Source organism: Macrosteles quadrilineatus, unplaced genomic scaffold, assembly GCF_028750875.1.
Source record: "Macrosteles quadrilineatus isolate MER2022 unplaced genomic scaffold, UCM_ALF_1.0 Scaffold_3__2_contigs__length_128488019, whole genome shotgun sequence".
NCBI lineage: Eukaryota > Metazoa > Arthropoda > Insecta > Hemiptera > Cicadellidae > Macrosteles > Macrosteles quadrilineatus.
Window position 1 is genome coordinate 16,452,163 of NW_026542596.1, and position 21,491 is coordinate 16,473,653.

Here is a 21,491-nt window from a genome sequence, read left to right on the forward strand (position 1 = left end):
ATATGGAAAGGTCAAATGCTAGAAGAAGAGCATACAAATTAGCTTTTGAAAGTAATAGTGATAAAGAGTATGCTGTTCAACGACTTAGGTGGATAAGAGAAAGGGTTGATGATTTCAATAATTTGGACAAAATTGATTTTATTACTAGATGAATATAGATATCCCAACATTTTGCTTTTTTTGGGATATCACACAAGGTTTTAGGTGATGGCGTATCTCTAGGTATGTGATCAGTGATCACATTGAACTGATTGGCGATCAAGAGCCACTCACTAATCTTAGCCTCTTGATCGCATTTAAATACTTTAAATTGATACCTGCATGCATGTGATCCTGTGTGTTGTTAAATTGCAACCGCTTTCAACTCACATAGGAGTCATCAGGCTAGTAAAATAGTCTTTTCGCTTCATTCTAAGTCTAGACATAACTTCTGCCCGATCACGTTGTGTCCAAAGATTCTGAATACACAAAGCTATATACAACTATTTGACATTCATGGGATGAGAGAAGCTTTCTCAACTAAAATGTTTACAAACTTGTCAAAGATGCATTTTCATACCTAACAGAATTTTCTGAGGAACATCAAGTTTGTGTTTAATACAAGAAATCTTTGTTGTATACGAGTCCTTTTGGGAGGGATGTAGGTACTGCGGGAATTTTTTTCTTGACGAATCCAGTTAGAATGAGCTTCACAGACCAGAACAGCAGCTCTACCACACTTAGCAGACTAATACCAAGGAACAGACCTGCAGTACCACCAATACCAACTACAAACAAACATCACTATGTTATTACAATGGGATTTACAATAAACATTAATACCACAGTATATCCAAATAATTATTTAAGTTTTATGTTCAGTAGTGAAGAGGTTATTTGACACTATATCTAACGATTTAAGAAGTTATGAATACATATACAAAGCTTGGTATTTTTTTTTTATTATTTTATAGGAATTGCGTGGCAAGCTTGCTTTATAAAAAAAGAACAGTTTTGACTGGATGGGTAGATTCTTTGTGACTTACGCCTCAAATCAGACATTTTGCTACTTTTTACCTATGCTTACTATATCCCCCAAAAATATGTTTTATAATTATAAAATTTTTGTGTCCATAAGACAAGTTGAGTGACCTATTTCCTTTAATCCCGAGGGGGGCGAAGAGCAGCAACAAATTCACTCCATACCATTTTTATCCATCTGCTTTACTTCTCCTTACTTCTTGCCTTCTTGCGACTCTATCTCAACTGTTATCCTCCACATGATTTTTGGTCATCGCCTTTTACTACTTCCTTGAGGGTTCCAGTCTAGAGCTTCCTGCTAATGTTGTTGTGACCCTAAGGTGTAACATATCCACTCACACTTCCTTCTTTGATTAAGAATTCGACAGGGTCCATCTGGGCTCTCCTCTAGTTTTTGTTTCTAACTGCATATGGCCAATGGATGTTGAAGATTCGTCGGAGACATCTATTAATAAACTTTGAGCCAAACAAGAGTACAGATGTACGACATTATTTCCAAATATTCTTAGTTTGGTGCTTCTTATTATCTGGTTTAATTGCCAGGTTTGAGTGAGCTAGCCAAAATCCCTTTGCTCTCTAATCATCTTCTTTTTTTTGTCTGTCTTCATCTGCCCCACCTGTTGTTGAAACAATGCTTCCGAGATATACTAACTCTTAGACATTTTATATGGCTTTCTCGTTTATCATTAGATGGTCATTATTTATTGAGTTTATTCTTATTTCTTTATTTTGTCCAGGTTTATCTTTAGGCAAACTTTCTTCCCTTCTTCATCTAATTCCTTAAGTTTGTCTTCCATATCTGTTTTCCTGTGACTGCAGGGGCGGATCCAGGATTTCATTTTGGGGGGCACCGGAGGGTCCGGGTGTCTTTACCTGGACAACTGTAAAAATTGTGTGATTAGAATCATTACTTTAGCTCTCCATGATTTTATATACTTTAATACATCCGTTTTAAAATTGACAAAAATAGTGATAATAAGAAACAAGACTTTTAAAATTATAAGAACTAACTTTTTTATTAACAAAGTATTGAAAATTAGCTGATCTGACACAGTAAGTGCAGTATATGGATGGAAAAGAAACAATAAAAACATATGAGTAACTGTATAAAATTTTATTAATAATTGTACCTACGTTTCATCAATTTGCATAATCAGAAATATATAATTTATAATTATGAAAGAGACATTTGGGGTAAGAACTCATCGTGTTTACGCATATGTTCACAAGCAGAAGTAAACTCAACGCTCGCATCTAAACTCACACTGACAATGACGCTGACTGCGCCCAGACACGTCACCCATTAGCCCACTAGCGATTTGAGCGAGATGCGGATATAGCTGCAACTACTAAACACTCCATCAGCCACACCATGTCTTTGAATAATTTATGATTCTGGCAACCTCTATTAATGAAAATGTTGTTTTTAATATCCTTTGCACAAGTTAATGATTTTAAATAGATTTTAAGTATGTTACATTATATATTTGTGACATAACGTTTTATAATGTTTATTAAAAAGGGATCAATGGGGTCATAATTAATTACCGCTTTGCATGGCTTCTGGGAGGATCCGCCCCTGCCTGTGAGTCATGATACTTAAATCGTCAGCAAAGTCTTCTTCCAGTCTCTCCACATATCCCCATTGTATGCATCTAGGCATTCCTATCCCTTTCCTCATTACCCCATCCAATACAATGATGGAGATGATGGGTTAAAATAAGCGGCCCACCAACCTGACCAACAACCTGGTGGTGGGACCAAGAACATCAGAACATGGGGCGAATGGGGATTACAAAAGAAGATGTGTAATATATAAAGGAGTTGTATCACTGTGACCAAGCACTGCCTAGTCAATGACCAAGACAGTACTGGTATGCAAACTTAAGTGAAAAAACATAAAAAGAATGAAAAACACTTTAAAAGATGTCAAATGGTGATAAATTTCCAGTGTAAACTTAAAGCATTGTCAGACCTAATTGGCATGCATTTAACAATAGAATAGCACTCGCCTAAGAGATCTATCCAGCCGAAGGTGACGTCTCGTTGATAATACACAGCTCCTCCGTACTTGTAGTAGAGATCGAGGTAGCCGTAGTTCTCCAGCGCTCTCTGTTGTGTGTCAGTGGTCAGGTCAGTGTCGTCGTCGTAGTAACTCTCATGACATGTCGGCAGACATCGTGAGCAGTTCAGTGGACTGACGGTCTCAGTAGCTGCAAACCCTCTCATGTTGGTGTTGTTTGGTGGTCTGTAGAACTTGAGATTGGCTAGAGAATTAACAAAGGCCTAATTGCCATCCATACACGCTTATGTTAGAGTATAATTTAAAATAAATAGTCACTTTCATTATTGTGTTACCCTAAACAAACTGCTGTAAATAAATATAAGGATTTTAAAATACCCCCGCCGCAGCAAACCTGCAGACTAAGCGAATTTCCATTTGACTGATTGGATTTACACTGAAATGTCTACTTAAAAATATAACATTTATTCCCTATTTAAATAGAATTAGTTTAACAAGTACTTAGGTTTGCTGCGTCAGGGAGGGTAAAATTGTTTTTTTTTTTTTAATGATAATAGTTAGTAAGAAATTAAAACATTTACCAAATTTGATCAAAATATGTTCATAAACAAGTAAACTACAACAGTTTACTTATTCTCCATAAGAATAACATTGGAATTTTAAATTTACAATTTTTTGGAATTTTCTCCGTAACCATTAGGCGTATAACAACGCTTCAATGTACTAAATTATTTGTTTTTTTAAGCTCTACAAAATGATTTGGAAAGAAATTGCTAAATTTTATGTTTTTTGGGTCAAAAATGGGAAAAACCTATTTTTACCCCATAAAACCCCCCATAAACCCCCGTTCCCATGGTCCGATCATGCTGGATCGCGAACTCGTTCGAATAAACGTAGGTTTACACGTTTGTACCAAATTTCATCAAAATCGGGTCATTTTTGCTCGAGTTATCGTGCTAACGGACACACATATATATATATATATATATATATATATATATAAATATATAAATATATATATATATGAATTTGAACGGATGGTGTTTTTGGCCTCTAGGGACCTCAAAATGAAAAAAAAAATCGGTCCCGCGTCCAGGTCTTACCATGAGTACTACGGTAATAGCTTATTCCCTATATGGGAAATTCGCTAAAAGGAAAACAGTAGAGTTCAGCAAGGTTATCTGAGAAAATTAGAATCTAGGGTCTAATAGATAAACACAATAAAAGAACACAAAACAAAACACTGATATTTTATCCTGATTTAGGATTTCGTCAGAGAGTAGTTTGAAGAAAATGTAATACCAAAAATGTATTTCTCTCCAACCTACTCATTGAAAAAGACATCACAGAAATATCAGTGTTGTGGTTTGTTTATTCCTCTGGTGTAAGCTGGTCAGGACCGTATCTGGTCAAAACTCAATCTAATCTACAGACATTTTAGCTATTCTCAAATATATAAATGAAGATAGGAACAAAAACATTTTTCTTCTGTCCCCTTCACATCCGATTCCTAGGACTCTATTCTCTAGCCGGGAACTGTTTTACACATTGCTTCAGATTAGACCAAGGGGTTTGTCCAGTTTTTGGCCTCATCACTGAGATAAAATCCATTGACGCTTGGCAACATTTAAACCTGGGATCTTAAGTACCCAAGCCCTGCGCTCTATCATAAGACCAGTTCCGCCTCGACAAAAACATTAAAGACAACAGGTAATACTAATGAAAAGAAGTAAAGTGTAATTCTTAGCTAACTCCAAGAGTTCTTACTTGGAGATACTAAATGGCTGTGTTTTAAGATGCTCAAGAAGGCCATTATTGAATACTTGTCTGAAATAAGAGAATCTTCTGCTGCATTGCTCTAACCTCACCCTTTGGAAGTAAAGCTTTAGGTCACAAGTAGATTGTGGTGAGACGTAATCACGGTTCCGCAGCCTCTCATTTAGCATTCACTCTTCCTTCAAAGATCTCCCATACCAACCATGACAACAGTATCATGCAGTGGAGACCTGAGGTCACATTGCTTTAACAAAATACCCCTGCCACAGCAAACCTGCCGACTAAGCGAATTTCCATTTGTCTGAATTGATTTTCAAGTAAATATATTTAAATAACATTAATGAGTACCTAGGTTTGCTGCTACAAGAAACTAATAATGTGTGTTTTTAGTAAAATATTGATAGCTTAGTACAAAATAAATAAATTTGCCAACTTTGATCAAAATATGTCCATAAACAAGCAAACTACAACATTTGACAATATTCTCCATAAGAATAACATGGGAATTTTAAATTTACAATTTTTTTAATTTTCTCCGTTACCAATCACCGTACAAAAACACTTTCATATACTAAATTATTTGTTTTTTTAAGCTCTTTAAAAAGGTCTAAAGAGAAATTGGGAAATTTTATGTTTTGAGGGTCAAAAGTGAGAAAAACAAATTTTTACCCCATAAAAGCCCCCGTAAAGCCCCGTTCCCATGGTCCGATCATGCCGGTTCGCGAACTCATTCCAGGTTACCCCGCTTTACACCTTTAAACCAAATTTCATCAAAATCGGAAAAAAATTACTCAAGTTATCGCGTTCACGGACGTATATATATATACATATATACAATTTTGAACGAATGGTGCTTTTGGCCTCTGGGGACATCAAAATGAAAAAGTAAATCGGTCCCGGCTCAAGGTCTTACCGTGCCACCTATGGTAATAGCTACTTCCCTGTAGGGAAATTCGCTAAAACAACCTCAAGGTTGCATTTTGATGTTTTTTAACTTCTTGAGCATAATGATTGTGATTCAAGAACTGCACAAAATTATTTTAAGGTCGGTATTTTGTACTGTTATTCAAGGTGTCTGTTGGCATAGACTTTTAGATACTTTACGTACCAGGATATCCATCCCATCTATGTGGACCAGCTCATGAGCCAATTTTCTATTAAATTAAATATAATTATTTTATTGAGCTGATCTATCTTTCAGTGCTGAAAAATTACAGAAACAAATAGCTGAAGTTAATGTATATATATACATGATGTATATATATATATATATATGATGTATATATATACATGATTATTAATCTTTGACTAATGTGATAACATTATGAGAATGCTAAAGCTTATACTTACATCCATGGTTTGCAATACATAGAAGCTGAGTAGCATTGCAGATTGGAATTCTGTTATCTGGAATTCATTTTTATTTAAAATCTATTGGATGAAAGTACATTTTCAAACTAGTTATAGTGTAATATGCTAATTATGTCAACTTTTTTTAACTTTGAGCTAAGAAGAGACCAAACAAAAATTGTAATGCTATTCTATAGATTTGTAACATTACATAAAGTTTCAGCAATGAATACAAACCCTTTTGTACAAACTTTTCTTGTCTAGTGTAAAGTATGTTAATCCAAACATTAAACCTAAGTGGAAGATCAGAGTGAGACAGGTGAGATGCCTTATATATCTTTTCCTACAGTTACCTAACAATGTACATATTCTCTCACTGATTTGAGAAAGCAAAGTGGCCAATTCGCTCATCAGTGAGACAATGTTAACATTGTCTTACTCTAATTACTTTGTCTCACTCCAGATTTGCAACGTGAAGGCACGAAATAGTGAGCGCGTAACATGCAGGCAACGTCGTATGCGCGCGAAATACGTTGACAGCACTGGCTGTAAATCAGCTGGTCAGCTGTTGTACTGTTGTATTTGTCACTTCACATTAAATGTTATATTAAAAGTTCACTTCTGTGTAAAAATAGGTTATGTTTCTTCATCAATTTATTTGTTTTATGGTAACTGTAGGAAAAATATAATGTGCAACTCGAGTTCAAAGTACAATTGCCTCACTCGAGAAACAATTCTAAGGATTTCTCTCGAGTGAGTCAATTGCTCACTTTTCTCACTAGTTGCACAAATAACTATTGTTAATGACAAGATCAGCTGATTATTTCCCCAAGAACTTGTTAAAGAGACTAACTTTACTGTACCTAGCATATTGAAGTAGTACGGCCTACAGCCACATATCTGATGGAAGTAGTGTAGTCTACACTCGATGAGACAGCTGCGTTGGGAGTATTGTACTGCTACCTCCAGCTCCGTCTCATCAGGGAAGTAACAGTTGCGTTCTCCCAATGGTAGCCCCCTTACAAGAGATCTTTTACAATTACAAATTCAAATTGGTCTTAGCACTTTGCTTTTGTTCTGAGGCGAGTTGCTAAAATCAATCAAATATTTGATAAACATTGACAGTTTTTTTTTTATCTGATAGACAAAAGTAGAACAAAGAGAAATACAATATTTTTTACAGAATAAATTATTGCACAATGTCTATCCTGTAAGAACATTGAATTGAGCGGTTAGAGTTCCAGAACAGGCGAGCAGTGTTGCCGCTTAGATAAATAATTCAATTCTATCACTTTGCATTCACAGTTGTATTCAAATGTATAAGTTACATCAATAAAACACTAAATGACATAACATTGGATGTGTATCTAAGCCAAGATTTATTTTCTTGAAAATTAAAAGGTAGCAAAGTGACTACTTTATAACCACTTAAACCCTGATCTTTTTAGCTGTGAAACTTTTAATACTTTATTTTTTAATACTTTTCTTTCAAATGGCGACCATACAAAGTAGGTATTTTAAGCCAAGTATGAATGGAGATTAGTGTAGGATAAGTAGCGCGATCTTGTAGTCTTCGACATATTTCTTAGGCACAGCTGATAATTAATAGCCCATACAGCTAATGGCAACTAAGGGACCTAATCCGAACCACATTTTTGCTTTGGCATTAACGAATTGGTCTAATTATCAGGATAGTACTGCGGATAATAGTAATCACTAGTGCGGACGTTAATCCACACCAGGGAGTATCACATCCACAGTGCATACCTATAAATATCCACAATTCGTGACCTCCAAGTAGCTGGATTACAGGAGGACGCCACCGTCCCAGTCATAAACATCTTACCTGATGGCAGGTAGACTTTCGGTGAGATAAGCTTTGATAGTGGTTGTCATTTTCATCCCAGGTTTGGCCGGGACTAGGACTCCCATTCCGGCCTCAGGGTACTCATCACTGGTGTGGAGTTGGACCTAACAATATACCATTTGATTGCTGATTGTTTACACTAGGGGCCACGAGAGGCTGCAGTTGGTGGCAGCCAATAGCAGGACTGGACTAGCGTGACATTGCAACATCGCCTGTTCACTAATTTTCAAAACTAATATACTAAACAATATTTTCAAATCAGCTAGTATTATTAGATTTGGCAATAACACACTGTCTTCGTTGGCTCCTTCGAAGTCACGTGGTAAATAGTGTAGTAAATCTCCCTCAACTGCAGACTCTCGTGGACCGTACTGTAGGTGTCATCACACTCATACTTGGTCTTAGTTAGTTGTGTAATTTGATTGATCTAATGTGCTGCTGTTGGTTTATATCTTTGTTTATGGTCCTCTTTTGGGTATTGTTTCTTTAGGATTAACTAGTGTACCTGTTGCTCGAATTCGAGCAATTGCGAAGTATTACAGGCGTTATTTTAAAACGAATAACAGTCATAATTTCCGATGACTTTAAAAGAGTTGACTCAAACATTATTGAAATACTCTCGATGTTCATAACAGTTCGATATAATCAAAATGTCTTGTAAATATCTATTTTTTCAGTTGTAAGCTGATCTTGTTTTTTAATGTTTTCTACCAATGTTTCCCACTCATCAAAGCCACATTAGGTTGTCCATAATAACGATTATAAACTCTAAAAAACACATTATATCTATTTTTTCTACTTGGTGGTGTTCTATGACTTTCCTATGTTTCCATAGTTTGCAAATCGGCTCTTTCAATGATTTATCAAGAAATGCAGCACAGTGTCCAATCCTATCAGTCCTAAATTGAACGTGAAATCTTTAGGCGGCTGTTGGAGAGCACACTTAAACCCAACACGGAAAGTGCTTGCTGTATTCGGCTATCAACGACAATAGTATTATCTGTATTTCATTCGCGTCTACCAGTCAAAGTTCGTTGGCCTCCTCCTATTGGCCGTCCTGATCGACGTCTTATAGTCTCCATTATTTCGAAAGTTTTTTTAGTTATGTTTTAATTTGTGCAAATAAAAACTGGTTTAAAACAGTGAAACATCAATATTTTCAACTAATCTAATAAATCCTTATAGCACATGTCTCCAATTTTAGTATAACTAGCTGTTTCAAATATTAGTGTCAATTTCAAAGTATTCATCTGTTCAAATGTAAACAAACATTTTCTCCCTAAGAATAACATGGGAACTTTGAAGGCCACTGGGGCAGAGCCCGGATGAAATTCCAAAGTTTTTTTGTTTGATGGCAAAACTACATGCTAAGACCTTTCTAACGACACCTTGGACATGGTGATAGGTAGCACCACCGCTCCAAAACAATTATGACAAAAATATGCCTAGCGTATTAAATATATAGATGATCAATTTGGTTGCTTTGGTGTTCTTGATGTTGCTAATCTATATATATAAAATCTTTCCATAAACACAGCTTTGTCAATACTGTATGTAAATTTTAAAAAAATCATCAAATATTTATCAAATTATGTATATTGAATTTCATAATTATTTGTTTCTACATACAGTACATGTTGTGTTCTGCTTTAAAACATTCTCAAACTTGGACAGTTGATATTTAGCTAAATCCTCAAAGGATTTCATATTGGATACCACTGCATTTGGCATACCGTACTATGAATTTATGCTATCCCATCGAAAATATGTACTTGGTTTGGCAATGAGCTATTAAATCCAAGCTTTCATTGCATTCAGTGTCTTCTTCAATTACTTTCATCAGGTTTGCTTTTACACTTTTTTTAGTTCCATTTTCAAAAGCAAGCCTTGGAGGAAAACCAACAATTTTGTGTGTTAAGAGTTCTTGATTGTTGAAACCCCTTTCATTTGCCAACATAACGGTTTGTCCTATCTGGTCTGAAGGCTCTTTTGGCTAATATGACTTTGGTTCTCGAGATATTTGTGTGTGGTGCCTAGCTAGAACAATGACCGTGACGCTTGTTATGCCTTTGATTAGATTTATTGGATCTGAGGATCGTATAGCTGTTAAGTTATATCGCAATAATTTTAACTATGGAAATATTATTTTCCTATTGTATACTACTCTCCAAAGTTGTTATTTTAAAAATCAGTAGTTCTAAACAACAACAAAATCCTCACGCTTTTTTCTGCATAGTTTGACATGTCTAATGTATTCATATGACTTTTGATTCTTGAGATATAAGCTATTTTGTGCGCAACTTCACCCCCTCCCTATCATGTTATTAACCACCTAGGAATGCAACAACATTGATTTTATTCATCTACTAGGTACCTATAGCAATAATCAAAAGTCAAATTTCGTTGCACTTTTATGCATGCTCAAACCCCCTCAGAGCCTGGACTAAACCGTTGAATTATGTATAACTTAAGTAAACTAGTTTTGTTTTTTTGGTATTAGATTGAATCATTAATCCATTCATTACGGCTTATCTATTCAAAGTTTTGTGTCATAGAAACTGAGAAAACTGTAAGGTTTAATAAACCTTAAAGTTCTTTCCAATTTTATTACCAACAGATTGGATAGTTTGTGTTAGAAGTCAGCAGCTGATCACTTAGCTATGAGAGGGGCAGGATAAACTAATATTTGAACAGTTTAAACCACTTTCTCTTTAAAGTGTACAGTATCCTCTATTATGAAATCCCCCCAGAGTTCAAACTACAATAACAAATAAATTTAAATGAGGAATTTTGTGTGGACAATTATTTTCTTAATTGGCGTTGTAAATTATTGTTGTGATTAAAAATGCTTCAATTGTAAACTTGTGGAATTAATTGGCAACATTATATATTCGAACCTTGACGCCAGATTCCCCTGTGATGGTAGACCAGTTGATCAGAAGCTGGGAGGTGTCAAAGTGTCGTAGAAACACCTCAATGCCCGTCGTAGTCCCAGCCGCGGAGTTTCGTCTCAAGACACACTCAGTGTCCACCTCCGCTTCCACATCTTTGAAGCTCACTTGCTCATCGTAGGTCAACTGAGGACTAATGTTATTGATTCTGGTAAGCTATTTAATTTTTACATGTGAGCTGCGGCTAGTATTAGAGATTGAGTTTAACAGTATTTTTTTTAACTAATGGGATTTTTAGTTTTATAATGTAAAATTTATGGTTTTTCAAGGTATGGATGGAGTCCTCGTGAAAGAGGACTTATAGTGAGTGTTAAAATAAAATGAGAACATGAATAAGAGAAAGATAAACTCTATGTAGCGAACAAACTTCAACCAGGACGTGATTGAGCCATGCGAATACTTATGAAGTTAAACGGGGCAAAGCCCACGGGTACAGCTAGTTTAAATAAATAAAGTACAAATTAATGAGCTGATGTCACATGTCTGCTATGTTATCTTATGGGACGTCTGATACTAAACAACCCTACTTGCGACGTTGCCAATTCTACTAGGCCTCGGCCTGGAGTTAAAGGTGGCTGTGCCGTGAGCCAAACGTACCATTGACTTTGGATACTGCAAATAGGCATTTCATATATGAACCAAATATAACATTGACACTGCAAGTAGACATCACATTGACGCGAACCAGACCATTGACTTTGGATTCTGCAAATAAACAGTCCATTTATGTCAGCCAAAAACCCTTGACTTTAGATATTGCAAGTAGAAATCACATTTACGAGAAACTGATGAAGTGATGAAGCATTGATAATTAGGATACTGCAAGTAAACATCCCATTTATGTGAAGCAGATGTACCATTGACTTTGGATAGTGTAAGGAGACATCTCATTTACCTGAATTAGATTTAGCACTGACTTTGGAAAAGAATTTGATTAATATACTAGCTAGGCTCAACATTGCAAGCAGACAACTGAATTGTAGACCTAGTTATTATTTTCCTCTATTTTTTTAGTTTTGTTCTCAGTATCTGCTTCTGAGGATAAAAAAAACAGATTTTCTTTCTCAGAGGAGCTGTTAACAGTTTATGTATGATAAGCAGGGAGTTATCAATACTGCACACCTGCCTTAGATGATAAAAAATTCAAAGTGCATTTGAAATCTCTTTTGATAGAATTAAGTGTGTATGATGTTGACGAATTTATCACTTATTTAAGGTGTCCAGTTTTGTAAATAGAAATTTATTGTAAAATATTACGATGCCATACGTATGTTTTGTATGTTTTACGGCAATAAATGATTTGATTTGATTTGCCATCTAATTTATGATCAATAATTTTAAGTTTTGTCTTGTGTGGTATGTCTCTAGCTATCCAAAATGCCCCAAGTATATAGAAGGTTTAATTTCTCATAATTCTTCCTAATTTATTCTGAACATGTTTACGTTACCCACATTTATTCTAATGTATTCTATTTCAAAAATTATTCCTTAGTTTCAATTCAATTAAGTTCAAATAAGTTATTTTTATTTGAATACAATAAAAATAACTTATTTGAACTTAATTGAAATACATTACTCAGTTTATTCCCTAAAAACATTGACTAAAGATTTAATAGAGTAGAATATATTTATAAAAACTAGACTTTGTAATATCTCACCAGTTGGATAGCCTGTGTGATGTAAATGAGTTGAAAGAGTAGCAAAATCCTTCCTCTGAGCGTTGTATATGGAAGATGTCACAACAGTTCTCTGTCATCCCGTGCCAGGCGCAGGCGGAAAATACCTCATCACAGGTCGGCATCACCTGGACAATCCACCATATTTTACTCTAACTAGAAAGTAACATTGCACATTTATGTTCTCAATTACAGTTTTTAAAAAGCATAGAAGACATTAATTTTCTGTTCCGAAATATACTTTAAGGAAAGATTTGTTTTTATTGTGCAAAAGCTTTTACTTCTTAAACAATCTTAAAGAGTATTTTATCTGGAAGCAATTTGTACAACTCAGGGTGAAATATGATATTTTTTTAGAAAAGAGAGTAATAATTCAAATTTGAGCAGCTTTTTGGGTAAACATATTTTTAAAAGGGTGGTTAAATAGGACCCCGCATTGGGATACTGTAAAGGGGTTAAAATATCTCAGTTTGAAATATGTGAATGACAATTGGTTTTATTTACATTTACCTTTGACCTTGCACTCCCGGGGATATAAAATACACTCTACTCTTCTATTCCTATTTTATGTATTCTGTAGCCTCACTCAACTCAGATGAGTTGTATCTCACACTCTCAAAACCAGATGAGTTCAAACCAACTTACTATACCACATGATACTAGCTTATATACTATATTATAAAAAAGAGGTGGTTGCTGTATGTGTGTATGGGAAAAGTAAACTCGAAAAATACTGGTCGGATTGGGCTGAAATTTGGCATGATGATAGCTCACATTCCCGATTAACATATAGGCATATTCTTATTTCAAAAATCCTTTCGGGCTCCGCCCCAGTGGCTCTGGAGTTTCCCATGTTAACCTTATGAGAAATGGAATTATTGAATCTTAACAGCTGTTTCAATTAAACAAGTTGGTTCTGTTCTATGATGTTCAATAGCATTAAAGTTACAAGGATTACCAACAGGATGCAGCACTATTATTTCTTTTACATTTATGACAACAGCTAATTTGCAACCAAAAGGTGAGTGAGCGTAGCGAACGAACTTCAACCTGGAGGCGAGTTAGCGTAGCGAACGAGCTAACCTGAAGGCAAGTGAGCGCAGCGAACGAGCTCCAACCTAAAGGTGAGTGAGCGTAGCGAACGAGCTCCAACCTAAAGGTGAGTGAGCGTAGCAAACGAGCTCCAACCTAAAGGTGAGTGAGCGTAGCGAACGAGCTCCAACCTAAAGGTGAGTGAGCGTAGCGAACAAACTTCAACCAGGACGTGATTGAGCCATGCGAACGAGATAATCTTGAAAATTAAGAAGTTAAACGGGGCAAAGCCCGCGGGTTACAGCTAGTAGCTTATATATTATACTAGCTATAAGGGATTGTTGTAATGCTAGAAGCACACTAATTTATTACCGTTGTACTCATGGTAAGACCTGGACCCGGGACCGATTTACTTTTTCGTTTTGAGGTCCCTAGAGGCCAAAAACACCATCCATATATATATTTATTTATTTTATTTATATACGGCAAACACCATTTTACATTGTACATTTGCAATTTTTTTACAGACGGCCAAAGGTATAAAAAAATGACGTTATAAAACATGCGTGTGGCCATTACAGCTATCTACTACCTACACTTAGAATTAACGAAACAAAGTTGAGAAAAAAAATATGATAAATATCACAGCAAGTGGCAATAAAGACTAGTTAACAAGCAGGAACAATAATAACAATAAATATTAACGAAGTGGAGACTAACAATACAACAATACAAAGTCCTTAGGGCATGAGGTGAAAACTCATCTCGAGACATTCTGACAACAAATCCCAGAGCAGAATAAGCCTTCTTACTTATGTTTCTTAAGTGAGGTTCTGGACTTAAATTCGAGGAAACAGTTACTCCGAGATCTTTCACTGTAGAGGATCGGTGGATAGTCGAGTTAGACTTTCTTCTCCCTTTTTCTTACGTTCTTCAAGCTCACCCCTAATTTTCTTCAGGTATTCACGTTCCTTTACCATACGATCTCTTCCTATAGACAGACCCTCATTTATGTGTCCGTTAGCACAATAACTCGAGCAAAAAAAATCCGACTTTGTTCAAATTTTGCATAAACGTGTAAACCTACATTTATTCCAACGAGTTCGCGAACCAGCATGATCGGTCTATGGGAACGGGGGTGTGTCCGCTAGCATGATAACTCGAGCAAAAATGATCCGATTTTGATTAAATTTGGTATTAACATGTAAACCTACATTTCTTTGAACGAGTTCGCGAACCAGCATGATCGTACTATGGGAACGGGGGTTTATAGGGGGTTTTATGGAGTAAAAATAGTTTTGTTTTTATTTTTAGCCCTAAAAACACAAAATTAAAAAATTTTTTTTTGTAAACCATTTTGTAAATCTTAAACAAGCAAATAATTTAGTATATTGAAGCGTTATTATGCACCTAATGGTTACGGAGAAAATTCCAAAAAATTGTAAATTTAAAATTCCTATGTTATTCTTATAGAGAATAAGTCAACTGTTTTGATCATATTTGAATTTGAACATATTTTTATCAAATTTGGAAAATGTATTTATTTTTTACCAAACTATTACATTTTAAAACAAAAACACTTTGTTGTAAACACTTTAATTTGAAGGATGGTGTTTTTGGCCTCTAGGGACCTCAAAACAAAAAAGTAGATCGGTCCAGGTCTTACCATGAGTACTACAGTAATAGCTTATTCCCTATTTGGAAAATTTGCTAAAACACCTTCTTACCCTCCCTATTACAGCAAACCTAAGTACTCGTTAAACTAATTCTATTTAAATAGGGAATAAATGTGATATTTTTAAGGAGACATTCTAGAGTAAATCCAATCAGGCAAACAGAAATTCGCGTAGTCTGTAGGTTTGCTGCGACGGGGGTATTTATTTTACAACACTATTACCGGACCTATGAGGTTCAAGGATTGAGAGAAAAGAAGTAAAATTGTAATGATTCAAACTTCAACTTATCAGCTGGAAGACCAATTTAATGGTTAATGAGTGGTTGGTACAATGAGTCGTTCATCACTTACAGTGGCAATGAGAGGTTATAAACTAAAACATAACCTCTCTTAGAAGTTATGAGTAGGTAGTGTTTGTTAGTAATTAAAAACTGGTCTTAGGTAAAGTAGTGTATGCAACTTGCGTAAATAAATAGTCTCTAGGCGGTCTGCGTAAACTACCTACTATTTTAAGATTGTTATATTTCTGAGATGAGCTATTTAATTACTTCTCAAATGTATTATCATGAAATTATTTTATTTAAAAGTTAAAAATAAATTGAGTCAATGTGAATACCTTTAACATAAAGTCTGTAAGGTTAAGCTTTGAGAGATGAGGTAGTAAATCCTGACAGTTGGCCAGGAACTCGCTCATCCTGCTGTACATCGGGTGTTGCATCATTGTCATCGCGGACAGGAACTGGTCAATGCTGTCATTGTTGACCTTCCCTGTTGTCAGGTTTAACTTTCTGTACAACAAAGATTAGATGGGTTAAAAATGATATTTTAAATCATCAGAACTTACAATTTCTTCCATTTAGCTTGACATTAAAATTGAACATTGTTTTATTGATCCTTCTAACGTACTATTATGAGAAAAAAGTTATAATGGGTAACAATAGGTTTTTATGAGAAAACTAGCTGTACCCACGGGCTTTTACTTCATAAGTATTCGCATGGCTCAATCATGTCCCGGTTGAAGTTCGTTCGCTACGCTCACTCACCTATAGGTTCGAGCTCGTTCGCTGTGCTCGCTTGTCTTCAGGTTAGCTCGTTCGCTTCGCTAACTCGCCTCCAGGTTGATGTTCGTTCGCTACGCTCACTCACCTTTTGGTTGCAAATTAGCTGTTGTCATAAATTTTAAAAAGTCATCCCTTTTATTGTTTATAATTTTTTGATAAAGGTTTTTATGTTTTAATATTTAACATTGGAAAATTTAAACGTTGTTAAGTGCACAGGTGTGCTGCGATTGGGGTTTAATACATTTGGACTTATTCAAAAGTAAAATAGTTTTCTGTGCTGCACTCTGTAGAAACACTGTGGCACTATTTCTAATGCTAAACACATGCAATTTAAAAACTTTTTAATTCTTGAAATCTTTTCCATAAACCCACTTGTTTAGGAGTTACAACCTTATGGAAAAATGACTTCCGGTGTACATTTAACATCATGTAGCTCCTAAACAAGTAGGTTTATAGCGAAAATGTGAAAAGTAAATAAGTCAAATTAGTCTTAAAATTGCATCCACATTCCAAAAAGACCATAAAATACACAGTTTTCCACTTTTCAAGTTTGCCGCCATTTTGGAAAATGGCCGCCATTTGTGAAATAATAAAATAAATATTTTTAACAAATAATATGGTCTTTTTGGAATGTGGATGCAATTTTAAGACCTATTTGACTTATTTACTCTTTGCATTTTCGCTATAAACCTACTTGTTTAGGAGCTACATGATGTTAAATTTACACCATATAAGAAGGGTTTTCCATAAGAAATTTCAAAGTTGGCCACCATTTTGTAAAATGGCAGCTGGATTTCGAAAGACTGAAATCATATGTTTAACTGTCACAAAAAATTAAGGAATGTCCCCCATTTAAAGTTTTCTTTAATTCTTACCGTTTCCGATATCCCAATGGTGGCCTCCTTGAGTTGCCCCTGTATATATCTCTATACCGGGTGTCCAAAAACACCCGTACACCCCTTTAAAAACGAGGGAAACCTTTTCTTACAAACAACAACTAATACAGAACCAGATAAATTGGACACAATCTACCAAATAGTGATATTTTTAAATCCAAAATCACACCGGAAGTGGCTTTTTCAGACCGGAAGTTGACTTTTTTAAATGTAAACTACCAATTTTGATTACAGAATCGGATTCTACGTTAAAAAATACATAGCTTTTGTCTAAAACGTTTTTTGAAAAAAACTTGTTTTCTACCTCTAATCCCCCATTAAAGTCAATCATTTTGAGTCATTCATCTGTCAAAGTTACTCGAAACAATAATAGAGAAAACAAATAACAAAGATTACATTAAGACAATAATGAATAGAATCAGCTGTTTATTGTAAACACCTTAGTAATTGAGTAACAGCTGGTCTACGTCTACACATTGCTTACCGTACTTCTCTGTGATTTAATTTTTTTTTTGTAATCATTTGTTTTTACATTTGACCACTTTAATCAAAAATGATTTATTTTTTATTTTTAAATTAAGCAATGTGTAGACCAGCTGTTACTCAATTACTAATGAACAGCTGATTCTATTTATCATATGTCTTTATGTAATCTTTATTATTTGTTTTTCTCTATTATTGTTTCAAGTAACTTTGGCAGATGAATGACCCAAAATTATTGACACTATTGATTTGTGTTTAATAGGGGATTAGAGGTAGAAAAAATGTTTTTTATTTTAAAATGTTCTAGACAAAAGTTATGTATTTTTCAACGTAGAATCCGATTCTGTAATCAAAATTGGTATTTTACATTTAATAAAGTCAACTTCCGGTCAGAAAAAGCCACTTCCGGTGTGATTTTGGATTTGAAATTATCACCATTTGGTAGACCGTACCCAATTTAGCTAGTTCTGTATTATTTTTTGTTTGTAAGAAAAGGTTTCCATCGTTTTGAAAGGGGTGTACGGGTGGTTTTGGACACCCGGTATATAGATATATATATATACATTATATAATAAAAATTTGAAAGAATGGTGTTTTTGGCCTGTGGAGACATCAAAATGAAAAAGTAAATCGGTCCCAGGCCTATGTCTTACCATGAGACCTACAGTAATAGCTACTTCCCTATAGGGAAATTCGCTAGATCAAAATCTTCATTTGCTAGATAAAACATTTCATTCTTTAGGTTTTTTATTTGTTTATTTTGGCTTACTTACTCGTAGATGTAACTGAAGGCGACATGTCTTTTGATCTTATCAGTAGGGCAGACGGAAACACCGGGAAAAGGAAATAAATACAAAGGATAGTGTGTGTCTTTCACCTGTGAACATGAATGTAAAATATAAATTTAAGTACAACCACTTATGTAATTACACATTGAAAATAAGTAATTTCTAGTATATTTCCTAGCATATATTACCTGAGTCACAGTTGGGCCATTGATATATCGCACGACCATAGAACTGCAGAGGGCCAGGGCACAAAATAGAGACATCAGAAACACGACTAACCACATGAACCTGTGCACAATATAAAAAACTAGAAATTATAAGTTAGAAATTATAACTCATCATCAATCATCATGATTTAGCTTTTGTAATTGTTGGTTTTCCTCATCCTGTAATGATTGCATACACTATTCGTCAGCTGTTTTCAAGTTGAAATAACTACTGTACCAGTAATTAAAGTGTTTAAGATTAAGAAAAGAATAAAACATTCCACCTACGAAGAGAAAATTATTTTTCCTACAGTCACCCGACAAAGTGGGCTTCCTTGCACAGTATAGTACAGAGAAAGCCTTACTTTGGCACACAGTTTTTACTTTGGCGCACACCAGTATTCCAACCAGACAACACAAAACAGCTTGCTTTTATTATCCACGTAATCCGTGTACGCTTGAAAATAAGTTGCCAACACTTAAAGATATTACGACTACGATCAGCTGGTGCAGCGTTTCCCATTTTGATCAATTTTTTTGTTTAACCTAACTTAAAAACGTGTTGTACGGTGTTTGAAAGTTATTTATATTAATTATTATTAAAGTGCCACTTCGCCCACTAGTTACACAAACAACTATTTCCTACAGTTACCTGACAAAGCGGGCTTTCTTGTACTGATTATAGCACGCAAAGTAGCTAATTGCTGCATTTACTTACTTTTCCTGCACTCCAGTATTCCAACCAAACAACACACGTGTGTATATGCTTGAAAATAAGTTGGCAACACTTAAAGATACTATGACTACGATCAGCTGTTCCAGTGTTTCCCATTTTATTCAACGCTTGGATTTAAACTAACCTAAATTGTGTTGTTTAGTGTTTGAAAGACTAATTATTTTTATGCTTTATAGTAACTGTAGGGTGTCGGAAAAATATAATGTGTAACGCGGGCGCATAGTTCCACTTTGCACACTAGTTACACAAATAACTATTGCATAGCTACTTTATCATCCATTATTTACATGATTTTTTTAATTAATACTTTACTAAATATCAACCAATAATATTAAGCAATTCTCATAAGTTCCTGCTACTCACCTATCTATCAGCGAGCATCTTTCATTAAAAATATACTGCAGACCATGTAAAGATGATTCATGAGCATATTCTTTTAGCATCCTTGTAATAGAATTATTGGTCCAACTATCACTCTTTCTTGATGTTTTTTTTCTCAAAGGAATTACTTTCCTTTTATGAATTTGTGGAACGGTGCCTGGAAAAATGTTATTTCATTTCATGCAAAATTTTCACAATTTGCATTACTAATACTACTATATCATATTATATCTATAAAGAACTGTATTTTAAATTTATTATTAATAAATACATAAAAGTTTATACCTACATCAATGTATAACACATTTAAATAAATAAACATAAATCACAAATACTTGAAAAGAACTGGTATGGATCATAAACATAAACAATTGACGTTTTTGGCCCGCAAATAAACATTATTTAACATTGCTTAATTGGAACTGCCAAAACATATATTAATGCTATTAGTATAGGATTCGGGTCAACAAAGTGATTTGTTTATGTTTATTATCCATACTATGTGACATAAATAAATACAATTTGAAAAATTAATAATAACTAAGCACATACACATTTAACGTGTCAACACACATTGAGACTTTTTTCCTTCTCAAATATAGGTTTGGGATTCTGTTTTACAAATATTGTCATTGAATACAAATACTATTACCAGATTTTCTACTGGCAACAACCACCAAATCTATTGAAATATTTAGAACATGGTGAATGCCAACAATAAGATGGTAATAAGATACTGTAATCACTTGTTAATTACAGTAATTGTTTTAATAAATATTTACAACCAACCTGGTCCAACATCTATTGTGATCGTTTGCTTGTTAAACATTTTAAGAATATTTCAAAACTTAAGCTTAAAAGGCAAGCAACTCTAATTCAATTGACAACTTCTTATAACTGGCTTCAAACTTGCCTAGAGGGAGCAAATTTTCAAACTTACATAAAGGCTGGGTGACATGTAAACTGATTGTGTATATCTTCTAAGAAGTCTGAAAAGCTTTTCCTACAATCAACAGTTTACTTGGCGCAAATGTAAACGAGTTGCCTTTATTGGTTGAATGGTGGAATGGTAAATGTAGTAGTGAGTTATTTAGAGCGGTTTGTGTTACTCGTTCGGTTTGCTCAGTTTGCTTGTATATTTAACCTTTAGTATCTTAAAGCCCTTAAAAATAGCACATAATTTAATTTAATCGCACATTTCTTTTGGGTTCAATCTTTGCGGCTGCACAAAAATCTATAACTTGGGTAGTGTGTAGTTAACTTCTGAAAAATTACTTCGCATCATATTGAGATGTAAATTTGAACTGATAAAGAATTATGTAAATAAAGAGGAAACAAGACAGTTTCCACATGAAATATTCTTCAAATACTAATCAAATTTAAAATTATAGGTAAAAATTTATTAAAGGGCCCATTCTAAGCACAAGGATCAAGTCGTTAGTTAAAACTGATTACTTTTTATTTGACATGGATGAAAATAATTTAGAAGAGCTGGTGTGCATATTTAGCTAGCGTTTTTCAAGAGATGCTGGAATAAACATTATCATCTATGCTATGTATACAACTTAAT

The 21,491-nt window shown here is 34.5% G+C and overlaps 1 protein-coding gene across 1 annotated transcript; it reads right to left on the minus strand.

The window, feature by feature from the left end:
• Positions 1 to 452: 452 nt before the first annotated feature.
• Positions 453 to 20,879, minus strand: LOC128989019 (sodium channel protein Nach-like). The gene is made up of 10 exons (XM_054410873.1): positions 20,862 to 20,879; positions 18,584 to 18,687; positions 15,987 to 16,158; positions 12,646 to 12,791; positions 10,934 to 11,120; positions 8,016 to 8,140; positions 7,033 to 7,187; positions 6,170 to 6,226; positions 3,033 to 3,287; positions 453 to 767 (listed from the first exon to the last, which is right to left on the minus strand). Exons 1-10 carry the CDS (start codon positions 20,877 to 20,879, stop codon positions 595 to 597), a joined length of 1,392 nt encoding a protein of 463 aa, XP_054266848.1. The 3' UTR covers positions 453 to 594.
• Positions 20,880 to 21,491: the final 612 nt, after the last annotated feature.